This window comes from Stegodyphus dumicola, chromosome X2, assembly GCF_044657685.1.
Source record: "Stegodyphus dumicola isolate Sdum_Otavi_A_Nest chromosome X2, ASM4465768v1".
In the NCBI taxonomy this organism is placed as follows: domain Eukaryota; kingdom Metazoa; phylum Arthropoda; class Arachnida; order Araneae; family Eresidae; genus Stegodyphus; species Stegodyphus dumicola.
This window is the reverse complement of record NC_140781.1, coordinates 78129332-78151759: the sequence shown is the minus strand read 5'-3', so window position 1 is coordinate 78151759 and position 22428 is coordinate 78129332. Positions and strand designations below refer to the sequence as shown.

Genomic DNA, 22428 nt, shown 5'->3' with positions numbered 1-22428 from the left:
AGAAATGTTTAATAAAGTAAACAAATAAATATTAAACCTATTTTTTTTTGTAAATTTTGATACCCTTTAGATCATAATTGTTCTTTATTTCATAAATTATGGTTTCATATTTTTAATTTTAAAATTTCTGCATGTCATCTTACGAGATTTAAACTGATGTTCTATAATCCGGAAAAATCGATAATCCAGAATCGCCAAAGCCCCGACGAGTCCGGATTAATGACTTTTGACTGTACACTAATGTTAAATCTGTTTATTAATAATAAGGTTGAAAAAGCTAAACAACAAAAAAAAGTTTGCTGGTGCAACAATCAGGATAACATGACTGACCTGCAGTTGCCATTGAGAGGTGAAGCAGACAGAATAATAATATTTGTGTGAATAGTGGTGTAGTGTGCCTTCAACGCACAAGGTCATAAGAAATGTAAAAAAGGGAATTTACTTGTGAATTTGATTTATCAACATATTTGTGGGATCAGAAATGTATGAATTTGTTCATAATAGATGAGCTGATGTGAGTGACCACAGTGTGGAAGACTGTAAAATATTTTATATGCAGATGTAAGCGAAGAGGTCTTTGAGAGAGCAAAACTTACTCGGAGGTACAGGAAGGATGCTTGAAATCGATGAAAGTAAGTCTAGTAAAAGAAAATATCACTGTGGAAAGCATGTAGATGGTAAATGGATGTTTGGGGTTAGAGTAGATTGAAGGGTTCCCTTTGTATTATTGCGAAGTTGTTTCATTTATCACCAGGTTATTTCATTTATGGTAACCTGAGTAGGTGAATGTTACGGGAACCTTATTAAGACATAACCGATTGCCTGTTGCCCTAAATTTTGAATGACGGAAGAAAGATTTGTAAGGGAAGGGCTTGTGGTATGTGTTGGTTAGGACGTGGTTTTTTTTTTTTTTTTTTTTTCCCCAATGGCAGATTGTGAACAATTACAAATGTAACCCAGTCCATTAATCGATACAAGGCCAAATGTGGAGGTCTCTTTATTATGGAGGCACCCTAATAGGTGGGCCACCATTGCCTTTCCTATGAAGGGATGGACAGTTACAATCATACCTTCTGCAGGATTTGAACCAAGGCCCTTCGGCATCGCAGTCAGCTTCCCTGACCACTATGTCGACTGAGCCTCTGTTGGTTAGGACGTACATTGCTTGTTTTGTGGTTTAGACAGTAGAATGGCTGAATGTTGTAAGATTAATTTGAATTTCTGTAGGATTTGGAAAAAAGGGAAAAGTGCATTAATTGACTGGTGTGTAAATGAAGGTTTAATTAGTAGCCATTATAAGTGTCCTGTTTGTAAGAAGGAAATGCGTATGGCTGAATGTCTGAGGATATCGACCCTACGGAGGATATTTTTTACTCTTATTTTTGCATATTTATGCGGCAACACTGATATAGGGATTCTAGTTTGGATAATTTTAGGAAATTTTTGGATGCTGTTAAAGAATTTTGTGTGCCACAGTTTGAAGGACTCAGAAATTTCTAAATAAAGTATATGCTTTGTGTATTACTTAGATGCATAAGATGAATTTCCGTTATTTTATTGTTTGATTTAAAATGTAGTTTATTGAGACTATGTATTTTTTGTTTGGCTCTACTGTAGAATTGGGTGCTCCTTTGACTTTTTAAGTGAAAATAGATCGATGTGTACATGGACAAGAGGAGTGCGCAATGCCAAGTTTGTGCCATTCTCTGATGTTTTTTCAAGTGAAAAAAGGTCGATGTGTACATGGATACCGAGTTTGTGCAATTCTTTGACTTGTTACTTTGTCTTCGTGTGGTTGCGACTTTTGGCACAAAAATCGCCGCTACACAAAGGCAAAATAACAAGTCAAAGGACTGCAAAAACTTGGTATCCATGCAACACCAAAAATCGTCAATTTTCACCAAGGGCACCCGTAAATATACTTTTACGGGTGTTTGGAAATGCTAATTTATCACCAGAGGATTGCTAATTTATCACCAGAGGATTGCTCTTGCCAAAAGCAAGAGATATATGACTGGAAAAGGTAAAATAAATTTTTATTACTTTTTTATACATTTGTTTCTTATGTTTATACTTTGTGAACTGATTAATAAATTTTGAATTAAATACAATTCATAATCAGAAACATTTTACAGCACATGTCTATTATATGTTGTTAAGGGGACTCGGTACCCCAAAAATCAATGAAAATACTGATTTTTCAATTTTTTGCTGAAAACGTACCTTAATACACTTACTACACTGAACAGGAATTTTGAAATGATCTGACAATAATAAATGCTATAAAAAGGTTTTTAAAATTTTGACACCCCTTTAAATGCCACACCCCCTCAGTGGTTTTTTTTTTTTTTTTTTTTTTTTATAACTTTTTAATTTTTCAGTAACTTACTGAAAATCAGTGTAAATGAAAAGGAGTGTAATTAAATACGACTCCAACTATCAAAAAACTTTATTTATGCGTATATACCGATTTATTTAAATACAAATTAAAGTTGGAAAAAAATTTTTTTCACCTTTAAACTGGCAAGTTTTTATATTTATACTGAGCTCAGCAAATAATTTTATACGTATTATCAGTCAAAAAAATGCTATGTTTATTCAAAAGTTGAAATTATCTGTGATTAGATACGAACAGAAAGAGGTGGTGTAATGAAAGTGATCAAATTTCTGACCGTAGCATTATTGAAATAGTGCTGGAACAAACATTAAATGTTTTAATTAATTAAAATGCACATAAATTAATTTAAAATGGAATTTATATACGAGAACAAATGGCTAAAATAAGAGAAGAAATCACATAAGCTGCCGAGTGGTTTTAAATAAAATGTTTTATGTCCGCTAAAATTTCAAATTTTGCTTTTTAAAAAATGAATAAAACGACAAATTAATATTATTAGTAATGATTATAAGAGTTTTAGAAAATATATTATAATTAATTCATGCATTAAAATTGTTTTGAGCGTGTTTTAAAGAACAAAAACAGGTAAAGGAAAATTCTACTTGCATTTTATGATATTTTTGCAATATTTCTAGCCAGATAAGGTTTTAAACAAAAGCTTGTAATTTATATTCATATTAATCAATTGAGTAGTACTAAGTTTTAATATAAATATATATATGCATTGAAATTCAGTAATAAAATTTTTAAGAAATTGGAAATGATTTAATGACCATCCAGACAGTTTACATTCTTTAAACTCCGATTTCTCAGTTTGCAATTTTTTAATATATCCTTTTACTTAAAGTCCTAAAACTTGTTCAGATATGGACCAAATTATTTAATAAATTTACTGCTTATTTAAAATTATATACTAAATAGAATCAAGGATGGGATTTGAAAAATAATAAAAAGAAAAATTATTGGAAGTAAAAATGTTACTGAAATCATATTTTTTAAAAGTTTTTATATAAAAATCTTTCAAATGCGCACCATTTTGAATTTTATTTTTGCTTAGGTTCTTCACTTTATAAGAGCAATATGAATAAATATGTTATTCGAGTAATAGAAGCTACAACTCAACTCTGTTTAAGTTTTATGTTTTGCAAATAAGCTTTATCATTTTGTAAATATATTGCTTCTAAACTTTGTAAATATCTGCAGTTAAAGTGTTTTTTCATATTAAATACATAGTTATGTTCAAATCATTTAAAATTCTGGTGTCCACAACAGGATTACGAATAGTTTAAAACGGGAAAGAACACAACTACAGCAATATTTTACAACTTCCTTTGAAAGAAGAAGAAACTGTTCTAAAAGATGAAACAGTAAGTATGATTGATTTGATACCTGTATTAAATATTTTTAATGACATAGCTGACAGATCTTTTCATTTAGATGAAAAAATTTAATTAACATGGCTAAAAATGGAAAACTTTAAGGGAGATGAATTTTCTAAAGATATGGATTTAATGGAAAGTTTGGGTTGCTATGAAAACGAAAGATGATTTAATGTTATCAACCCATCGAAAGAAAGGGCGATATTTCAAGTGTAATAAATGAAACAAAGCGAAATTTCTGGTTTCCTAAGTTAGAATTGAAATGTTTTGACAGTAATATTAAAAAGTGGCTAGGATTCTGGAGACAGTTTTAAAAAATCCACGATAATGATAGCACAGGGTTCGTACACATTTCTGCACATGGAAATTAAGTACTTTCAAGGACCATTAATGAAACAAATTAAGGACCTATCAGCAAATGGGAGCTGAATAAATTTGGAACTACTCTGATATGCGCCCTCAAGTCTCCAAATTTCTCGCCAAATATTTTTGGCGAGAAACTTCACGCTGCCATATTACTATCTAAATTTTTTGTCTACATTTTGAACTTTTAGCCTATAATGTCTCCAAAAACTACGTTTTGAACACACAATTTAGCTAAAAATCCGAAACAAAAAAAAATTTAGATAGCAAAAACGTAAAGTTTCTAACCAAAAATATTTGACAAGAATCCATGTACACAGCGACATGTTTTAACTTGAAAAAACATTTGCACAATGTAGGCAACGAACGAATCTACAAACTACACACACCTCGCTTTAATAAATTAACATAACAACAACAAATTTCAAAGAATACCATGTACACAGCATCCTGTTTAAACTTAAAAATTCTACAAATTGCACAATTTAGGCAAGGAAGGAATCTACGATCTACGCACTCCTCGCTTTAATAAAATAACATAACAACAATAAATTTCAAATAATACCATGTACAAAACGTCTACGAATTGTACAGTCTAGACACTAAACAACAAAATAAACTAAAATAAATTTCAAACAATTTAAAAAAACAACAATAACGACAGAAATTCATACTAAAGAACTAATGAACATAGCATTCTACAAAATACGAACAAGGATAAAATGCACTTACCATGAATTAATGCGTTTTCGAATAGCAGAAATATAAATTTCATACCGCCTTTAATATGCCGCCACGTAATCACTATCGTATTTACATGACAGCCAGACACACTATCCAGAAAATTCATACTATGGTTCACAAATAAATAAAATTACAAATCCCTACTTCTATCATGCACTGCCATTAAAAATTATCTCCCAGACCCTCTTTCCACACTTCCAAATACCCACTACCCCTCAACAGGATAGCCACAATCATATTTCCTTTTGCCGAACTTCAATTCAACAACTACCATTTTATCTTTCCCTCCCATCTTCTCAGACACAGAGGCGAACCAACGAGCTCCAGCGAAAGATTTTTCAACGTCAACAGGGTTGCCATAGAACACGCAATCACGCCAAAAACCAGCGCAGAACACATATCGCCACATCTGGTGAAATTAGGGTGTATATTAGAGTTGTACCATAAATTTAATTAAAATTCAATCAACTTATGTCTGAACTCTTTCTGTAATAACCCTCTAAGAATAAAATTGATCCATAAGCAGGATTTATTCTTATTAAACATACTTTAATAAATATAACTAACTATAAAACAAATTTGAGAATAAAATCCACTTTATAAAATTTATCAAGTAGCATTAAATATTTTACACGTATAATAGTTGGACATAGTTTAAAGATAGTTTGAAATAAGTAATAGTTTGAAAGAAGATTAGGGGCATTTTATTTATGTTTTACCTCTAAGTTAGCTTTATGTTGGTTTTTTCTTTTATGTCTCATTTTGCCACGTACTTACTCTAGAGGTTTAGTAAATAACCGGTAGATTTTTATGTCAAATGGCATAGGTTAAAATGAAAAATGAAATCATAATCAGCATGATTTGTAACAGAAGATTGGCTGTTACCACTGCTGCTGCTTGCCTAGAGAGAGATCTGATCAGAACAAACCTGAAAGCCTGATGTAGTTTTGAGGTTGGCAAGTTTTGAAAGTTAATTGTACTCCATCTGTCTGACGCAGTTAGTGTTATAGCTTTATGTAGAGTTCCTGGCATTGTAACCTAGTTGATATATTTTATGCCACTAATGCACCAGAGGTGACAAGTTATTATGTATTATTTCAAGTCTCATTAAATGCACAGAATAAGTTTTACATTAATATTTACATTTTTGTGCTGTATCTTGCGACCACAGTAAGGATTAATGAAAGGCAATAACTTGCTTTAATATGCAGAGATAACTTTTAAAGATGAGCAGTTAGCTACAAATAATTATATTAGGTAGTTAAATACCCTTAATCGTTATAGATTTACATGACCACTATTAAATTTTTAAAATCACAATCTAATAACATTTCACAGTTTAAAATGCATGTAATTTCAAATTGTCAGTTTTAAATCAATGTCATAACATTGATTCTTTTAGGATAATTCCACATTAAAAGCTACAAAACATTTATTTTTTGTAGCAACAACACATAACAAAATATTTATGAGTCTTTTTAATTTGAAGCCTTACTAGACATTTTGGCTTAATTCATATCAATTTTCTTCTCCTTAAACATCTTTCTTAACAATTAAAAATATGTTCCAATACACAAACCAATGTTCCCACTAGTTTCTGTGTGCTTTATCTCCTAATCTGCCAGTCTCTTAACAGTGTAAGTAACGAGGTTTTACTTGATCTGGTAAAAGTTAAATAGTCCAAAACCTCTTACGGACATGAAGCAAATTATCACTATGTCTGAAAGTAACTGCAAAGTCCCACTGTAGGGTTTTCCTTATTTTGCATAACAAATTTATTTTAAGTTTTCCTGTTCTCAACTTCCTCTCACATTCTCTCAGCAGGATGTAAACTTAAAGTGAAGTGCTATTTAAACGTGTGATTATCTCAGTTTATTCAGAACATGTTTCGCTAGTCAAGCACACGTTTCGTTGTTATTTCGCAGTCACGCTAGTAAGCCTCTTGGCCTTATCAGTTTAGTATGAGGCTGGTTAGATTTTTGAGAGTCCACCTCTTAGGCGTAATTTTGAAGTGCGTTCTTGCACTCGTTTATTTTTCAGATTTGATTTGTATTATAGTCTATGTTTAGTTACCGCCGCAAGTGAACAGTATTTTGTAATGCACGAAGTTCATGCTTTCTGTTAAATTGATTTAATAAAGGGTTATTTTGCACCCTTCTTCTGTGCTGGTATTTAATTCACGCCTGTGCGAGAATTCACCAAGTTCATTGTAGGATCTAATTTAGTTTATGTGAGAAAATACTTTCTGTGAGCTTTATTTCCTAATCTGCCAGTCTCTTAACTGTAAGTAAAGAGGTTTTACTTGATCTGGTAAAAGTACAACATAAAGGTTTAAATAAACCTTTTATTTAAAAAGAACTTAAAACATACAGGCACATTCCTATGTTGACAAAATCAACTAGAGCTTGAGCAACAACTTGGCAATAAATGAAACAACAACGTCGCGATAATACCAGGAGTACCCTTCAGTCTACTCTAAAAATTAGCTACTGAACGGTTAATGTCAACTACCAAAAATCTCATTAGATCTGGACATTTATAGAATGCGATGTGTTTAATGAGTGGGTTCAGGATGGAATTATTGAAATTGTAGGTAAAGATGAGAAAAAGGAATGCTATTTACCACATCATACTGTAATAAAAAATGGTGTAACAAAAATTCGCCCAGTTTCTGATGTGTCAACCAAAGATTCCAAAGGAAATTCCTTGAATAATTATTTAGAAAAGAGGCCAGCTTTATTAGAGATGATATCCAAATTGATAATGCAGTTTTGGAAAAACGCAACTAGCATAACATCAGACATCAAAAAGGCATTTTTACAAATCAGTTTGAATCCAGAAGATAGGGAAGATTTTAAATTTCTGTGGTGGAAGAAGTTATCAAGATGAGAAGAAATAATAACTCTCCTATATTGTAGAGTGGTATTTGGTGCTTCTCCAAGTCCATTCCTACTAGAAGCAACCATAGCTTACCATCTAGAGAATGCTCCAAATGAAAGGAAGCAAACAGCTCATCAACTCAGAGAATCTTTTTATGTGGACAGCTGTATTATGAGTTTAGAAACTAAAGAAGAAGCAGAAAATTTATTTCTGAAGCTAAAGAACTGATGACTTCAGCACAATTCTAACTATGAGGCTGGGTTACTTCCGAAAAAAATTGTAGAAGGAACACATGACAAATTCATTTCAATTCTAGGTATCTCTTGTGACACTGAAATCGATGAACTTTTCATGGCAGTATAGTTGAAATTCCAGAAAAAGGGATTACTAAAGAGTTGTGTTATTGGCTGCCCAAAGATTATTTAACCCTATTGAGATAACATGTCCCATTTCATTGATAACTAAAGTATTGCTTCAACACATTTGGAAGAAGAAAGTTAATTGGGGCGATATACTGCCAATAGATATATCAAATAGATTTTTAGCCTGGGTCAAGGTGCTATCTTTGCTGAAAGAGTGTAAAATTCAACAGAGAACTCGTCTCAGGTCCATTTGAATACTGCCGAATAAGTCTACACTGTTTTTGTGATGCCAAGTTTCCTATGCTGCTTGTATTTTCTTACATTCTGAATTTAATGAGAAGATTTCAGTCAAGTTAGTAACGAGTGCGTCAAGAGTGGCACCTACCAAAGAGATTACAATTCCTAGATTAGAAATCTTGGCAGCTTTGTTCTTATCAAGATTATATGGTCAAGTAGTACACAGACTTGAATTGAAAGACACTACAGTGTATTTTTGGACTGGTTGAACTGTTGCTTTAACTTGGATCACAGAGTCACAGAAATAAGAACAATACCAACATAAATGACTGGCATTTTGTGCAGGGGATAAAAACCTTGCAGATTTGCCTTCCAGTGGTTGTAATGCTAAGAGTTTATTGAAAAGAAAATGGTAGGAAGGTCCAGAATGGTTATGGAAGTCACAAGAATTCTGGCCATTAAGTGAAAAGCAAGTCATTGATGAAAATTTGGTTGGATCAGAAGAAAGAAAAACAATAGTCAGTAATGTGGAGCATGGATCAGTTAACTTCACTGACAATTTACTTTATTTCTCAAAATATACGAAGATTCTTAGAATGTTTGCTTGGATACTTCATTTCATTAAAGACTGCCAACAAAAAGAAAAAATTAAGAAAAACCGAGCTGACTTATGAAGAAGTTCAATCAGCTGAAAACTGTTTGCTAAAATTAATTCAGCAGGAAAGTTTTGCCGGGAAAAAAATGAAAATCTTGAAGAACATGCAAATATTCAGAGAAGAAAATGATATTGTTCGACTTAGAACAAAGCTTTTCTTGGGAGATGAAGAGGCAAATTTCAAATGCCCCATATTGTTGCCCCAAAGCCATCGACTGGTAAAGTAAAAACATTGTAAACTACAACATGCAGGACTTCGAACTCCGACTGCCAATTTAAGAGAAGATTACTGGATTATTTCGATCAATAATTTAGCAAAACAAGTTAGCTCTAGCTGTATTTCATATAAAAGATTCAAAGCCAAACCTATAGAACCATCTTTTTCACCTCTTCCTAAGGACAGAATAAAAGCTGCTGCAGTTTTCCAAGTTTCAGGGATTGATCTCGCAGGCCCTTTGTATTTACATTCTGGTGAAAAGACATGGGTCGTACTTTTTACCTGTGCCATTTATAGGGCTGTCCATCTTCAATTATCAACTTCCTGTTTACTAGAAGTTTTCATTACGGCTTTAAGAAGATTCTTTGCTTGAAGAGGTAGAGTAAATATAATCTGCACTGACAACAGTACAAACTTCATTGGTTCAAGCAATGCTCTAAGAAATTTCAATTGGGAGAAGATCATGTTGTTTTCTACTACAGTACAAAGTCTTTAATCCGGACTCGTCAGGACTTCGGCGATTCCGGATTAGGGGTTTTTCCGTATTATAGATCATCAATTTAAATCTGGTAAGATGGCATGCAGAAATTCTAAAATTAAAAATATGAAACCGTAATTTATGAAATAAAGAGCAATTATGATCCAAATCCTGCAGCTAATGATTCAGATTCCAGTAAAGATGATGATTCATCACCTCAAGTCCCAGATTTTGTCACTAGAGCTGATTGACGTGTTAAAATCTTCAATAGACTTGATTTATAACTTTTGTTGCGATTTATAGGTATCCTTCAAATTGCAAGGTGGGAGGTTATTTGAGTAATACCAGCTACAACTCAACTCTGTTTAACTTTTATGTTTTGAAAATAAGCTCTATCATTTTTGTAAATATACTGCTTCTAAACTTTGTGAAAAGCTGCAATTAAAGTGTTTTTCATATTAAAATTGAATATATTTTCATAATTATATTAATCTTTTAAAATACGTTTTTCTTCCTTACAAATCAAATTTTACTGTAAACAGTATGAATCCCGTGGTCAAAAATATAGTTCAAATGCTCGCCACTTTGAACTTTATCTTCCACTTTATGAAAATTTTAGCTTAGATATGAACAAATCTATTTTTCTATTATTTATTGCTCATTTTAATCACTACCACTCCTTAACTTTGTCAAGATATAATAACTTCCTTTTATATTGTTGCTTTTTTAAATACCAGATTGGTAGCATTCACAGTTCTTTATATGCTTGATCCCACAGCCTAAACTGATTTAATGGAAGCAGTGACTTTCTCCAACAAGAGGAAATATTCTTGAGAAAAATTTTAAAAAATTAGCGGTTAGAGTAGGCTTTAAGGTACCCCTTGTATTATGGGAAAGTTGTTTCATTTATCGCCAAGTTGTTGTTTTATTTATGGTAGCCTGAGTAGATGAATGTTATGGAAACCCTACTGTGACGTAATCGGGTGCATGATTCTGGGAAATTTCGAATCGTGGGATGATTTGTAAGTGCTTTTCTGATGCATGTTGGTTTTATTGTTTAAACGGTAGAATGGTTGAATGTAGTAAGATTAATTTGAAGTTTCTGTAAGATTTAGAACGAAAGGGGAAAAGAGCGTTAATTGACTGGTGTGTAAATGAAGGCTTACTTAGTAGCCATTATAAGAGTCCTGTATGTAAGAAAGATATTCATCTAGTCTAACGTAAAAACCGTTTAGATGGATTTGAATGGATTTGTAGGAAGAAAGGTTGAGATGTGGTAGGTTCAGATATACGGATTTGAGTTCAGAACATTTTAAGAAGTTTTTGGATGCTGTTAAGGAATTTTGTGTATCGCAGACTAAAGACGAAGGAATTTCTAAATAGGGTAAGTGGATATTTGCTTTTTGTGGAGCTTAAATGTATAACATGTTTTTCCTTTTTTATGTTATTTTATTGCACCTACTCTTATATGAGCCCTCAGGTCGCCACATTTCTTGCCAAAACTCCACACCGCCATATTACTACCTAAATTTTTTGTCTACATTTCGAATTTTAAGCCTAAAATGTCTTTAAAAACGAGGTTTTCGCACATGCAAAAACCACATTTTGAAGACACAATTTAAGCTGAAAACCCGAAACAAAAACAAAAAAATTTAGATAGCAAAAACGTAAAGTTTCTAACCAAAAATATTCGACAAGAATCCATGTACATGGCGATGTGTTTTAACTTGAAAAAAAAATCTACGAATTGCACATTCTAGGCAGCGAATGAATCTACGAACTACGCACACCTCGCTTCAATAAATTAACATAACAATAAATTTCAAAGAATACCATGTCCACAGCATTCTGTTTAAACTAAAACATCTACGAATTGCACAATCTAGGCATTGCGCACAAATCAACCAAATAAACTAAATTACAAACAATTAAAAAAACCACAATAATAACAAATTCATATTAAAAAACAATGAACATAACATTCTACAAATTAAAAAAACAGTAAAGCAAGATGCACTTACCATAATACATTTCAGAATTAAATTTCGCCAGTCGCACGTCTCTGAACTAAAGTGCCACGATTTTGCTATATCACGTCTTTCCGAGATTCAAAATTTCGAAAGTAACGATAAAAACTTCCTCCAGAATTAACATACCGAATCTTAAACTCCACTGACAGCCACATACTTTACCAGCAACCATTTGACTGCAAATCCACACAAAAACTATCAGAAATGTCCTTCTTCGTCCGAGTTCTCATAGCAGCTCTGCATTTCGGACTCCATTTTAAAAGTCCCACAGAAATTCCAAAAATACACTTCAATCCTCATAAACATGCCCATGAACAAAACACTCGTTAACAACTCCAACATTGTACCTTTTAATACTAAATTTACTTTGCACACAATCTAAAATATGCGACCGAAATCTTGCCACCACGTCTATCATTGCAACATACACCATTTCAAAACACGCACAACACGAACCAACGAGCAATTAAACTACTCCAGTAAAAGATTTTTCAATGTCAACAGGGTTGCCATACAACACGCAATCGTGGCAAAAACCTGCACAGAACACATATCGCCACATTTGGTGAGATTAGGGCGCATATAAGAGTAGAGCCATTTTATTGTTTGGTTTAAAATGTAGTTTATTGAGATTATGTATTTTTTGTTTACCTATAATGTAGAATTGAGTGCTCCTTTGACTTTTTACGTGAAAATATATCAATGTGTACATAGACAAAGTGAAGGGAGTGCGCTATAGAAGTTTATGGAATTCTTGGATTTTTTTTAAGTGTAAATAGGTCGACGTGTACATGGATAAAGCCAAGAGAGTGCGCAATGCCATTTTTGTGCAATTCGGGGATTTCTTTTTAAGTGGAAATAGGTAGATGTGTACATGGATACCGAGTTTGTGAAATTCTTTGTCTTGTTATTTTGGCTTTGTGTAGCGGCGATTTTTGGCACAAAAATCATCGTTATGCAAGCCAAAATAATAAGTCAAAGAATTGCACAAACTCGATATCCATGTAGCGCCGTTTCGCCAAGGAGTACCCTAAAATATACTTTTACCAAATTTGCTTTAAAGATAAACACAATAAGTGTAAAACATTATCAGTTAATAACATTAACAAGAATAACAAAAGACATCTATTCCTAACTACAGAAAAATTAAGAATGAGATATATTCTGATTTGCAACTTCTAACTGATTAACTGTCACTGGATTAAGGTATTTTAAAAGAAACACTCTTAATTTAATACTAAACTATCAAAATCATGTCAATGCTGCAAAAATTTAATCAGAAACATCTAGTAAAAACCTCATTATTTTAATAACTCTAGACACTAAAACAAAATTAGTACTTTTTGAAGAAAATTCATGAACTGTATCTGAATTTGCAAAGTGCATAACAACTTCTTTAAAGTAGCCAATTATTATCGCTAGAGATAGGCTAGGTTACTGAAATATGGCAAAGAACATGAGCACTATCTGTGCAAAGAGAGCAATGCCTTTCTAGATGTACTGAGGAAAACTGATGCATCATTACATTATAAGTGGGGGGAAAACCATGAATTCCAGCCATACAGCCAAGCTATTCGCTTGGTTTCTAGTTCTGGTTGAATTACGAGTATTTAATAATCTAAAGCACTCAGCCACTTAAGTTTGACAGTTACTGTTAGGGTCAAAGGAACCTTCAATAACTAAAAATCCAAAATCTCTCCATGGCCAAATTTCTGTTTAGTATAACCCTGCATATGAAAAAAACAGCAGCACCTAACTCTACTCAATACTGTGGCTTTGAATTCGTTAACACTAAATTGAAAATACAATAAGGTTTTTCTTTCATGTTTATAAAGCATTCAATGAAAAATACACCAGCAACCAAAAGTATACAGGAAAACAAGATCTATATTTTTGATCTAGTGCTTACTAAATTCTCACTATAGTTTTAAATATTAATTTTGCTTACCAGTATCAGAATGCCCAAGAAGTCTTAAAATAGGTTCAGTTGAATCTAAAGTAAATCCATAAATGGAACAATCATTACTTCCAGCCAAAATTAAACCACTAGGATATTGAGTACTTGATGGAAGCACACATAAACTGGCAATGTATTTTGTAGGCCCCACGAATACATGAGTTTCCTTGAAAGAACTTTCTCTAAATAAATAAATAAAAAAAAAAAAAAAAAAAAGCCTCTATTAGAGTATAGAAATGTAGCAGACAGAAGTATTAAGCATACATACATAACATATTTAAAATTTTACTTGTTAACTGCAGCAACATTTGCATTAATTTAGATGATATTCTATAACTGGTAAAAGTTACAAGGGATGACTTTTATCAAAAAGATCAAACTATCAATATTTATTGTAACTTAAAAAAGAAAATAATTAAAAATACAATTTTAATATGAATTGTTAAATATGAATTACATGATACTTTAAATATTATAGATACTAAATGTACCCTTCTCCTTATATACACATTGGTCTGTTTTTGCTTAAAACATCAGTAAATTACCCAAATTCGGGATTGCACATTATATATTATAACACATGTTACTGTTTTTCTCTATATGTTCAGAGTAATCTGATTTTGCTTAAAAATAACCAGAGAGCTGTGTAAAGTTGGTATTGTGCCCTGGTTACCAGATTAAAATCAGTATTTAACAAAGATATCACCAAAATTGGAGTATTCCTTATTGGAGTCCACTTATAATTTTACAAAATATATGCAAAAGAAATTTCATATAAACACTGTAATATATTACTTACAAGCTCAAGAAGAGAATTTCAAGGCAATAGTTTGAATAAATAAGAACATTTTTTACAAATGACAAACGTATATTAAATATAAAGCTGGCATAACAAATATATCAAACTGTAAATTGCAATTAACTTTACAAGTTAGTTTTTTATTTTTGGAAAAAAAAAAAACTCTTAGATTATTCAATTACTTTCTTTGAGAACAACTAGCTGAAAATACTCCTTTATTATTTCATCTTTTGGTCATAACATTTTCAAACACAAGTTAAAGTTTAAAATCTTTCACATATTCCTAGAATTTAAATTCTGGTTTCGAATTTGAGAACACTCCTACAATCAGAATTCTGGTTTCGATTTTGAAAACTAAGTTAAGAATATTTTAACGTTGGTTGAAACTGATGTGATTTGCATCAACATGAATAGTCTGAAAATACAATACTTATTACATACCCATCAGGAACCCAAACTTTTACAAGGGTATCTCGAGACCCAGTAATGAGACCATCTTCTGGTACAACAGCAGCTTTCAAAACGCGAACATCGGAAGAATGAGCTGTGTATGAAAACTTCACGGAATATTTATAGTTCGTCTGTTCCTTTAAAGGATCCATAGCAAATTAAATTTTTCAATACTGTAAGCATAAATCTGGAAAACCTTACTAAGATAAAATTCGGAAGCAAAAAGTTACACACACATTACTCCTACAGTTACCAACTAAAACCTAGCGAACAATCTGAAAGAGCCGGTCAGTATTGTTGCCAAATTCTGCAAACAAAACGTAACAATAAATACTTATGGTAAATTCAGTTTTTTACAGAAGTTACCCGAAAGAGCGTTTTACGTCTTCACTCAATATGTAGTTATGTACCTTTGATATCTCTATTGGCAACAATAGCTTGGCGACATTACTATAGCAATATCGTTAAGTATTAGAGTATTACTATATTTATTGCTTGGTGGAGCGTTTAGCGTTATTTTTCTTTGTGTAAATTTGAATCTGGCTGATATCTGAGACCGGTTTTCCCCCCATTACTCTCTTCGAAATATAATAACTTAGGGTTACAAGAATAAGTTTTCGAGCTAAGGTTCAAAACCAGGGAAGTTTTTGCAAAGAATATGTATAGTAGTACAGACTTTCTTTGGTTTTCGTTCTCAGATATGTTAGTGTGTTGGTTGTAGTAGTCGGAGAATGTAATTTCGGGCAGTTTTAATAACTAGCTGTAATCTACTAGCTAATATGAAGGTTCTAATAACAGGTGATTCGATTATTAAATATGTTTACCTGTATTTACCGTTGGAGCTATGTGTCCTTTCCGGCCATAACACCATAACAATAGAAAGGCTAGCAAAAACATTTCCTCCTTTAAGGAATATGATTGCATCCTTTTACATGTAGGGACGAATAATGTGGATGATAATATCCTGGAATGTAAATATTTAACTCAAATAAGTAGGGTGAATCCATATGCACAGGAATTCTGCTCAGACGATTTATACGGATTTGCACCCTTATCAACAGAAAGAGTCCTGCATTTAATAAACAAATCATTAATCTCCTTGAGAATGTGGAAAATTTAACTTTCTGCATGTCATCTCATGAATGGATTGGATGCATAGCTCTGGATGGCGTTCATTTGAGTGCAGCGGGAATACGGCAATTACCTATGTTATTGGTAATCCAGTTTCCTTCAGTAAGTTCTCCACGAAGGCATCCCTCCCATTAAGCAGATAACCTCGAGGCTTTCCCTTAATCACATTAACCAAACCAAACTACTTTATTTTGTTTGTGTTTTGACATAGCTTCTTAGTGAGGGTGACAAGAGTACCAGTGAAAAAGGAGCTTCGTAATTCATTGGATTTTCCTCCTATCTGATGGCATTGATAATTCAACATCTTCTGAAGTTGTTGCTGAATCAGTTCTGACGAGGTATGTGTGTATATATATATATATAATTTCTTTCCTTCATTCAAATTCAAAGACAAGCAAATATTTTTACAGCAAGGAATCAAGCTTGGCCGATAAACAGATTCCTTGGATATTTAATATATAAGCAGCCTGTTTATCAGCCAAGCTATAAATTCCTGAACCACACTAAGCTTCAGCAACTGCTGAACTATCAGAATCATTATTCATTTTTCTTTTTAATGTAAAAAAGCTTGTAAAGTAAAATTCGATGCCTAAGAGTATCATTTTTTTTAGTACTGTTTTCTGAAAATTACTTAGTGTTTCCTTGTTAAAGTATCTATTGCACTTGGTGGTCACAGTTGGTGAATATAATCGTCCTTTCAAATTTCTGATGTTCTCGAAGGCTGGTGAATGCATTAATGAAGAGCTTTTATCTGTAGCAGATCATTCAGTATTTAAGTTAGAAAATGCATTTTCAGTGCAGAGGCATATTAAAGAACAAGTGGCTCAAGACTGAGTTTTTTATTATATGCACTTATAATTCTGGCTAATCTTTGGAATATGGTAACAGGTAGTTTGGCGACATTTTGGTAAGGCGATAAAGGTTACTAGGTAGAACTTGAGCAATAATCTGAGAAGTACACAGTTCAAATCACAGATTATTTTGTCTCGGAGAAATGAGAGGCCTAATCTTTGGAATATGGTAACTAGTAGTTTGGCGACATTTTGGTAAGGCGATAAAGGTTACTAGCTAGGACTTTAGCAGTGTACATGGATGAAGTCAAGAGTGTGCGCAATGCCATTTTTGTGCAATTCTGAGATTTTTTTTTTTTTTAAGTGAAAATAGGTCGACGTGTGCATGGATGATACCGTGTATGTGCAATTCTTAAAAACGTGGCAAGCAGTGGGCGATTCTGCACTTTGTCCCAATTTTGCACCTAATCTTCGTCATGATTAAGTACTTTTGTTCCATAAAAGTTCTAGCATAAGCGTAATTCGGCTAACAGATTGTTGGAAAAAAATATTGAGTAAAAAAAAAAAAAAAAAACATGCCTTTACTTCGTAAAAACAATATGGTGTCCAAACAAAAACTAGCAGGGTTGGTCGTCAAAAAATCGCCAAGTTTCCATAATCCAAAGATTAACCAATGAGGGATCATGAAACATGTAACATTTTCCGGAAAATTGCAATCGTGATTTTAGCTAATAAGCATTTAGAAACAGTTTCGCTGCTAAAGTGCAGAATCGCCCACTTATTTGTTTGGCGTTTTTTACAAGAGTAAGAAGAATTGGATTTTTGTCAATTTTCTTCGACTTTTTAAAAGAAAATAAGTGTACATGTACATGGATAAAGTCAAGAGTATAATGGCATTTTTGTGCAATTCTCGGATATTTTTTTTAAGTGGAAAATAGGTGATGTGTACATGGATATCGCGTATGTGCAATTCTAAAATGCGCGCGAAGCAGTGGGCGATTCTGCACTTTCTCCCAATTTCGCACCTAATCGTCATCATGATTAAGCACTTTTGTTCCATAAAAGTTCTAGGATAAGTGTAATTCAGCTAGCAGATTGTTGGAAAAAATGTTGAGTTAAAAATAAATGCCTTTACTTCGTGAAAACAAAATGGCGTCCAAAAAAAAAAACTAGCAGGGTTGGTCGCCAAATTTTTCGCCAAGTTACCATAATCCGAAGATTCACCGGAATTTTAAGTGCTTTACCATATTCCAGTACAATCTGATCTTGCATAAAATAATTACTAAAAGTTTTTTTTATAAAAATGGTTTATGAAGAGATATTGTGCAAAACCTTTAGCAATTTAAAATGAATTCTAATATTAAAAATGTTTTAAAATAAATTTTATTAGTTAGACTCTAGACCAGAGTTTCTCATTTGTGATGATGAATTTTTAAAGGGTCTATGATGGTCAATGATTCGATATCGAGATATGCAATAAAAATTGATCAACACAATTAAGATTCCACTGACTATAAAAAAAGTATTCATAAAAAAAGATAAGTAATTATATAATGATATAAAACCTTATTATGCAAATAAATTAAGTCATATTCAAAACATATGAGTGCACTAAGTTTGGTAATTTATAAATCATCTGAGAGAACTATCCCAAAATTAAAGACGTTACCAAACTAATATTATAGATTTTTTCTTCCTCTTACTTACTGGAAAGAAGTTTTAGTCAAGTCAACAACTTACTATGGAAAACAAGAAACAAGCTGATTTAAGAATTGAGCAATTTTATGCTAAATATTAAAAAAAATATTTCAATACATTAAGTGCAGCCATTACAATCATTAAAATCAAACTCTGGGGCAATTATAATCTGTGATTTTGCAAGTTTATTTTGCATCTTGTTTATAGTATCTCTAAAGTATAAAGCATAAATCTAAAAAAAAATTTTTTTCCAAAATCTGTTATGCATATTCTTAATCTACTTCTATAATTTTTAAGGTATGTATGCACAATTATTTGTATTGATACTATGTTGTATGCTATATATTATAGAGAAAAATATAAAAGGATTAATGAAGAAAAAGGCTGGGAATCCTTAATTTAAACTATACATTTGAAAAAAAGTACTCTGCTTTACAGGGCTCATTCTTGGTACTTTCAGATGTTATGCAATATATATAAAGAATGAAATCTTATGGAAATATGTGTGGCTATTTATATTAATTTGTCTGTAGGGAAAAAAAAAAAAAAAATCAGAGTAAAGGAAAAATTGTCTACAATCAAAAGCGTAATTGTACAGAAAAATACAGTATTTCATGAACTGAAACTAAACAGAGTGTTTAAAAAATTCAATTAATATAAAGTTCAACTGAGGAAACTTAATACTGAATTTGAGTTTTACATTTCCAGTGTTTATAGAAATCAGGTTGTGCTCTTCTATTATTGGGCAAACATGCAGAAATGTATGTATACAAAATGTATATAATATATTTTGATTTATACATACAAATCATGCTTGTTTACTTCTTGAATGTATTTTATATTTTCTGTTTGGTTTACTGTTGACATAAAGTTTTGATTGAAAATAAAGTTTCTCAAGTTTACTACTAAATACATGAGTAATTTTTTCTTTCAGGGAAACGATTCTTTTTTTTAATTCACTTTATTCTCATATGAGTTAACCACATTATGAGGGGGAAAAAACCATAAATTAATAATAAGCATCTTCAAAAGTTTGTTGATTTTCTATACTTTTTTTTTTTTTTTTTCCGAAATGAAATTTTATGTCCTATGACATAAACAAATTGAAATTTTCAAACAATTTTTTGGATTAAAGGCTCTAAAAATGAAAATAAATAACATTAATTAAAAAAAGCTATATAAACTTAGTATGGATCATTAATTCTCTCGGCAATGCTTTGCTCATTTTCTTAAATAATAAAACGCCAAATATGACACATTTAAAGTAACCCCATATGTTTGCGCATGCGCAACTGAACTGTTATCATGGGGAAGGAAAGCACGGAATAAGTCTGTATTTAACATCGCGTGGTCACGTCCAAGGAGGTTAGAATAGAAGGAGGGAGGGTTTGCAGTTTCCTCCACTATCGGAAACTCCACCGAATAAGCGGCGTCCATGTTTGTAACTTCAAAACTTTGCATTACGGCAGTGAAACGTACTGCTAAAAGAAATGGGACAGTTCTATATCTCCTGTTCTACTGGGCCAATTCACAAAATTCAAATTGCATTCTTTGTCTCGAAAGCGCGACTTAGGATATATACAGTCAAAAGTCGTTAATTCGGACACCCATAATCCGGACCTCAAAGCTACAAACTTTCTGCGCATGCGTCTTTTTCACGCATGCGCACAGGCGTTTAAGAGTGCGCGTAAGACCTTTACGGCTGCGAATTGTTGGCAGTGGTGATAAAGGCAAAGCATGTTTTGCTTCCCTTAAATAAAGCTAAGACTAAACTAAATAAAATTCAGGCTTTATTCCGTAAATAAAATAAAAGAGCTAACACTGTAGCCTTTACATTTAAAATCATTTAGTGAAAGCAAACTAGCATAATGCTAACTGATAATCACACAAGAGAACAAGAAACAAGAAGCATTCGCCGATACCGGCGTACATATATATATACTCGGCCAACCCGCCGATCTTGACGTCATCGACCAATCGGCGGCAACCACGTCGACCTCCGATCAAAATTTGCATGTGGAAAACTAAAGCGAACAAACGGCCCTCTTTTCCCCATGCAAAGACAAAAACAAAACTTTCACAGAAGTTCATAGTTCAATTCTATTATACGAAAACACTTATTGTCTTTAAACACTGAAAACATCTAAACAAAACTTTCTTAAATTAACAGTAGTCACTGCTTTTGTAAATAAGTTAGCAGTATTTAACTTACTGGTGATAAATTCAAGGTCAAACACTCCATCATTTACTAGTCTTCTAACAAAGTGTTATTTTACGTATATGTGCTTGGTTCGGCGATTTTCTATTGGCGATCTAGAAAAATCAATGGCAGACTTGTTATCACAAAATAGTTTACACTCTCTTAAATTAAACTTTAAAATTTCATCTTGTAAGACATTTTTAATCCACATTAATTCCTTCGCTGCTTCAGATAAAGCTATATACAGTCAAAAGTCGTTAATTCGGACACCCATAATCCGGAATGATCTATAATCCGGACCTCAAAGCTAGAAACTTTCTGCGCATACGTCGCTTTGACGCACGCGCAGAGGCGTTTACCCGTGCACGTAAGACCTTTACGGCTGCAAATATATGTGTGCGCATGCGCGTTTAATGTATAACGGACGGTAAAAGGTAAGCTAAAATTATCTAATTTAGTTAATGTTGCAGATTGCGTTGTTCCTTAATCTTCGAATTGGATCCGGCTTATTCTTTTTTGCGGATTATTAGAACAATTTTATAAAAGTAAGCTTGAACTTTCGATTATGTCAAATAGAATTTCCGATATACATTTACTAATATGTAAAGGATTTACAAAGCGAAAGTATGTTTCGAAATCCGAAATCCGTTTATTAATTTCACGCTGTGCGTAATGAATTGGAAGTTGATCTGTCAGCACTATCCTTATCTTCATGGCAGATGTTTTTATTTTATTTGGCTTATGATTCCTTACTAAATGTAGTATTTCATGTCGATGTACTCCGTCTTTGATATGATTTAAAGCAATTATAGGACTTGAACAGCGGAACTTTGTAACTAAACAAGAAATTATGTCTGTTTAATAGAATTAAAGAGAAAGTATTATCACATGAAAGGAAACATCTTAAACAACTTACATTGAAAGAAATGTTTAATAAAGTAAACAAATAAATATTAAGCTTTTCTTTTTTGTAAATTTTGATACCCTTTAGATCATAATTGTTCTTTATTTCATAAATTACGGTTTCATATTTTTAATTTTGTAATTTCTGCATGTCATCTTACCAGATTTAAACTGATGATCTATAATCCGGAATCGCCGAAGTCCGGATTAACGACTTTTGACTGTACTCCGCTTCCATGTTTGATAAACTTACACATTTTTATTAAACAGTTTTCCAGATTACCGGTACATCTAAATATAATATAAATCCTCCCAAGGACACGCGGTCATCTCTATTACTTGCATAATCAGCATCTGAATAACAATATAAATTTAGATGTTTAATCTTCGATAAGTTTAACTTATATAATTTAGTACTATTGAGATGTTGAGATATTTGTGATCGCATTCTTACTGGTTAAAAGGAAGTATAGCTTTCTGTCAAGTCCGAAACATTCATTAGCTTTCAGCCAGGTCCGAGTTATTCTGAAACTAAATCCCATTCTGTATGTTACTTTTGATTGGTTATTTATTGTGTCTTGTTTATGATTTGTTAAACCATGATCTGTTGTGAAGTTATATATATGACCTTTGTAACCACTTATCGCTGCTGAGTATTATTCTGCTTGTACTTACTTATCTGTGCTAGTGCTTGTATTACTCTGCTTATGCTTATGTCTGTTTGCATGTAACTCTGCGTATTACTCTGCAATATCT

General features: G+C 32.3%; 1 protein-coding gene across 2 annotated transcripts in view; it reads right to left on the bottom strand.

The window, feature by feature from the left end:
* Plap (phospholipase A2 activator protein) overlaps positions 1–15245 on the bottom strand; it is a 95535-nt gene extending 80290 nt beyond the window's left edge. The window contains exons 1-2 of one of the 2 annotated variants that reach the window (XM_035363124.2): positions 14941–15245; positions 13692–13882 (exon numbers count right to left, since the gene is read on the bottom strand). In XM_035363124.2, the coding sequence (XP_035219015.2) occupies positions 13692–13882; positions 14941–15101 (352 nt within the window). In that variant the 5' untranslated portion in view covers positions 15102–15245. The remainder of the gene's footprint in view (positions 1–13691; positions 13883–14940) is intronic. The other variant, XM_035363123.2, reaches the window with a different exon arrangement.
* Between the last annotated feature and the right edge of the window lie 7183 nt (positions 15246–22428).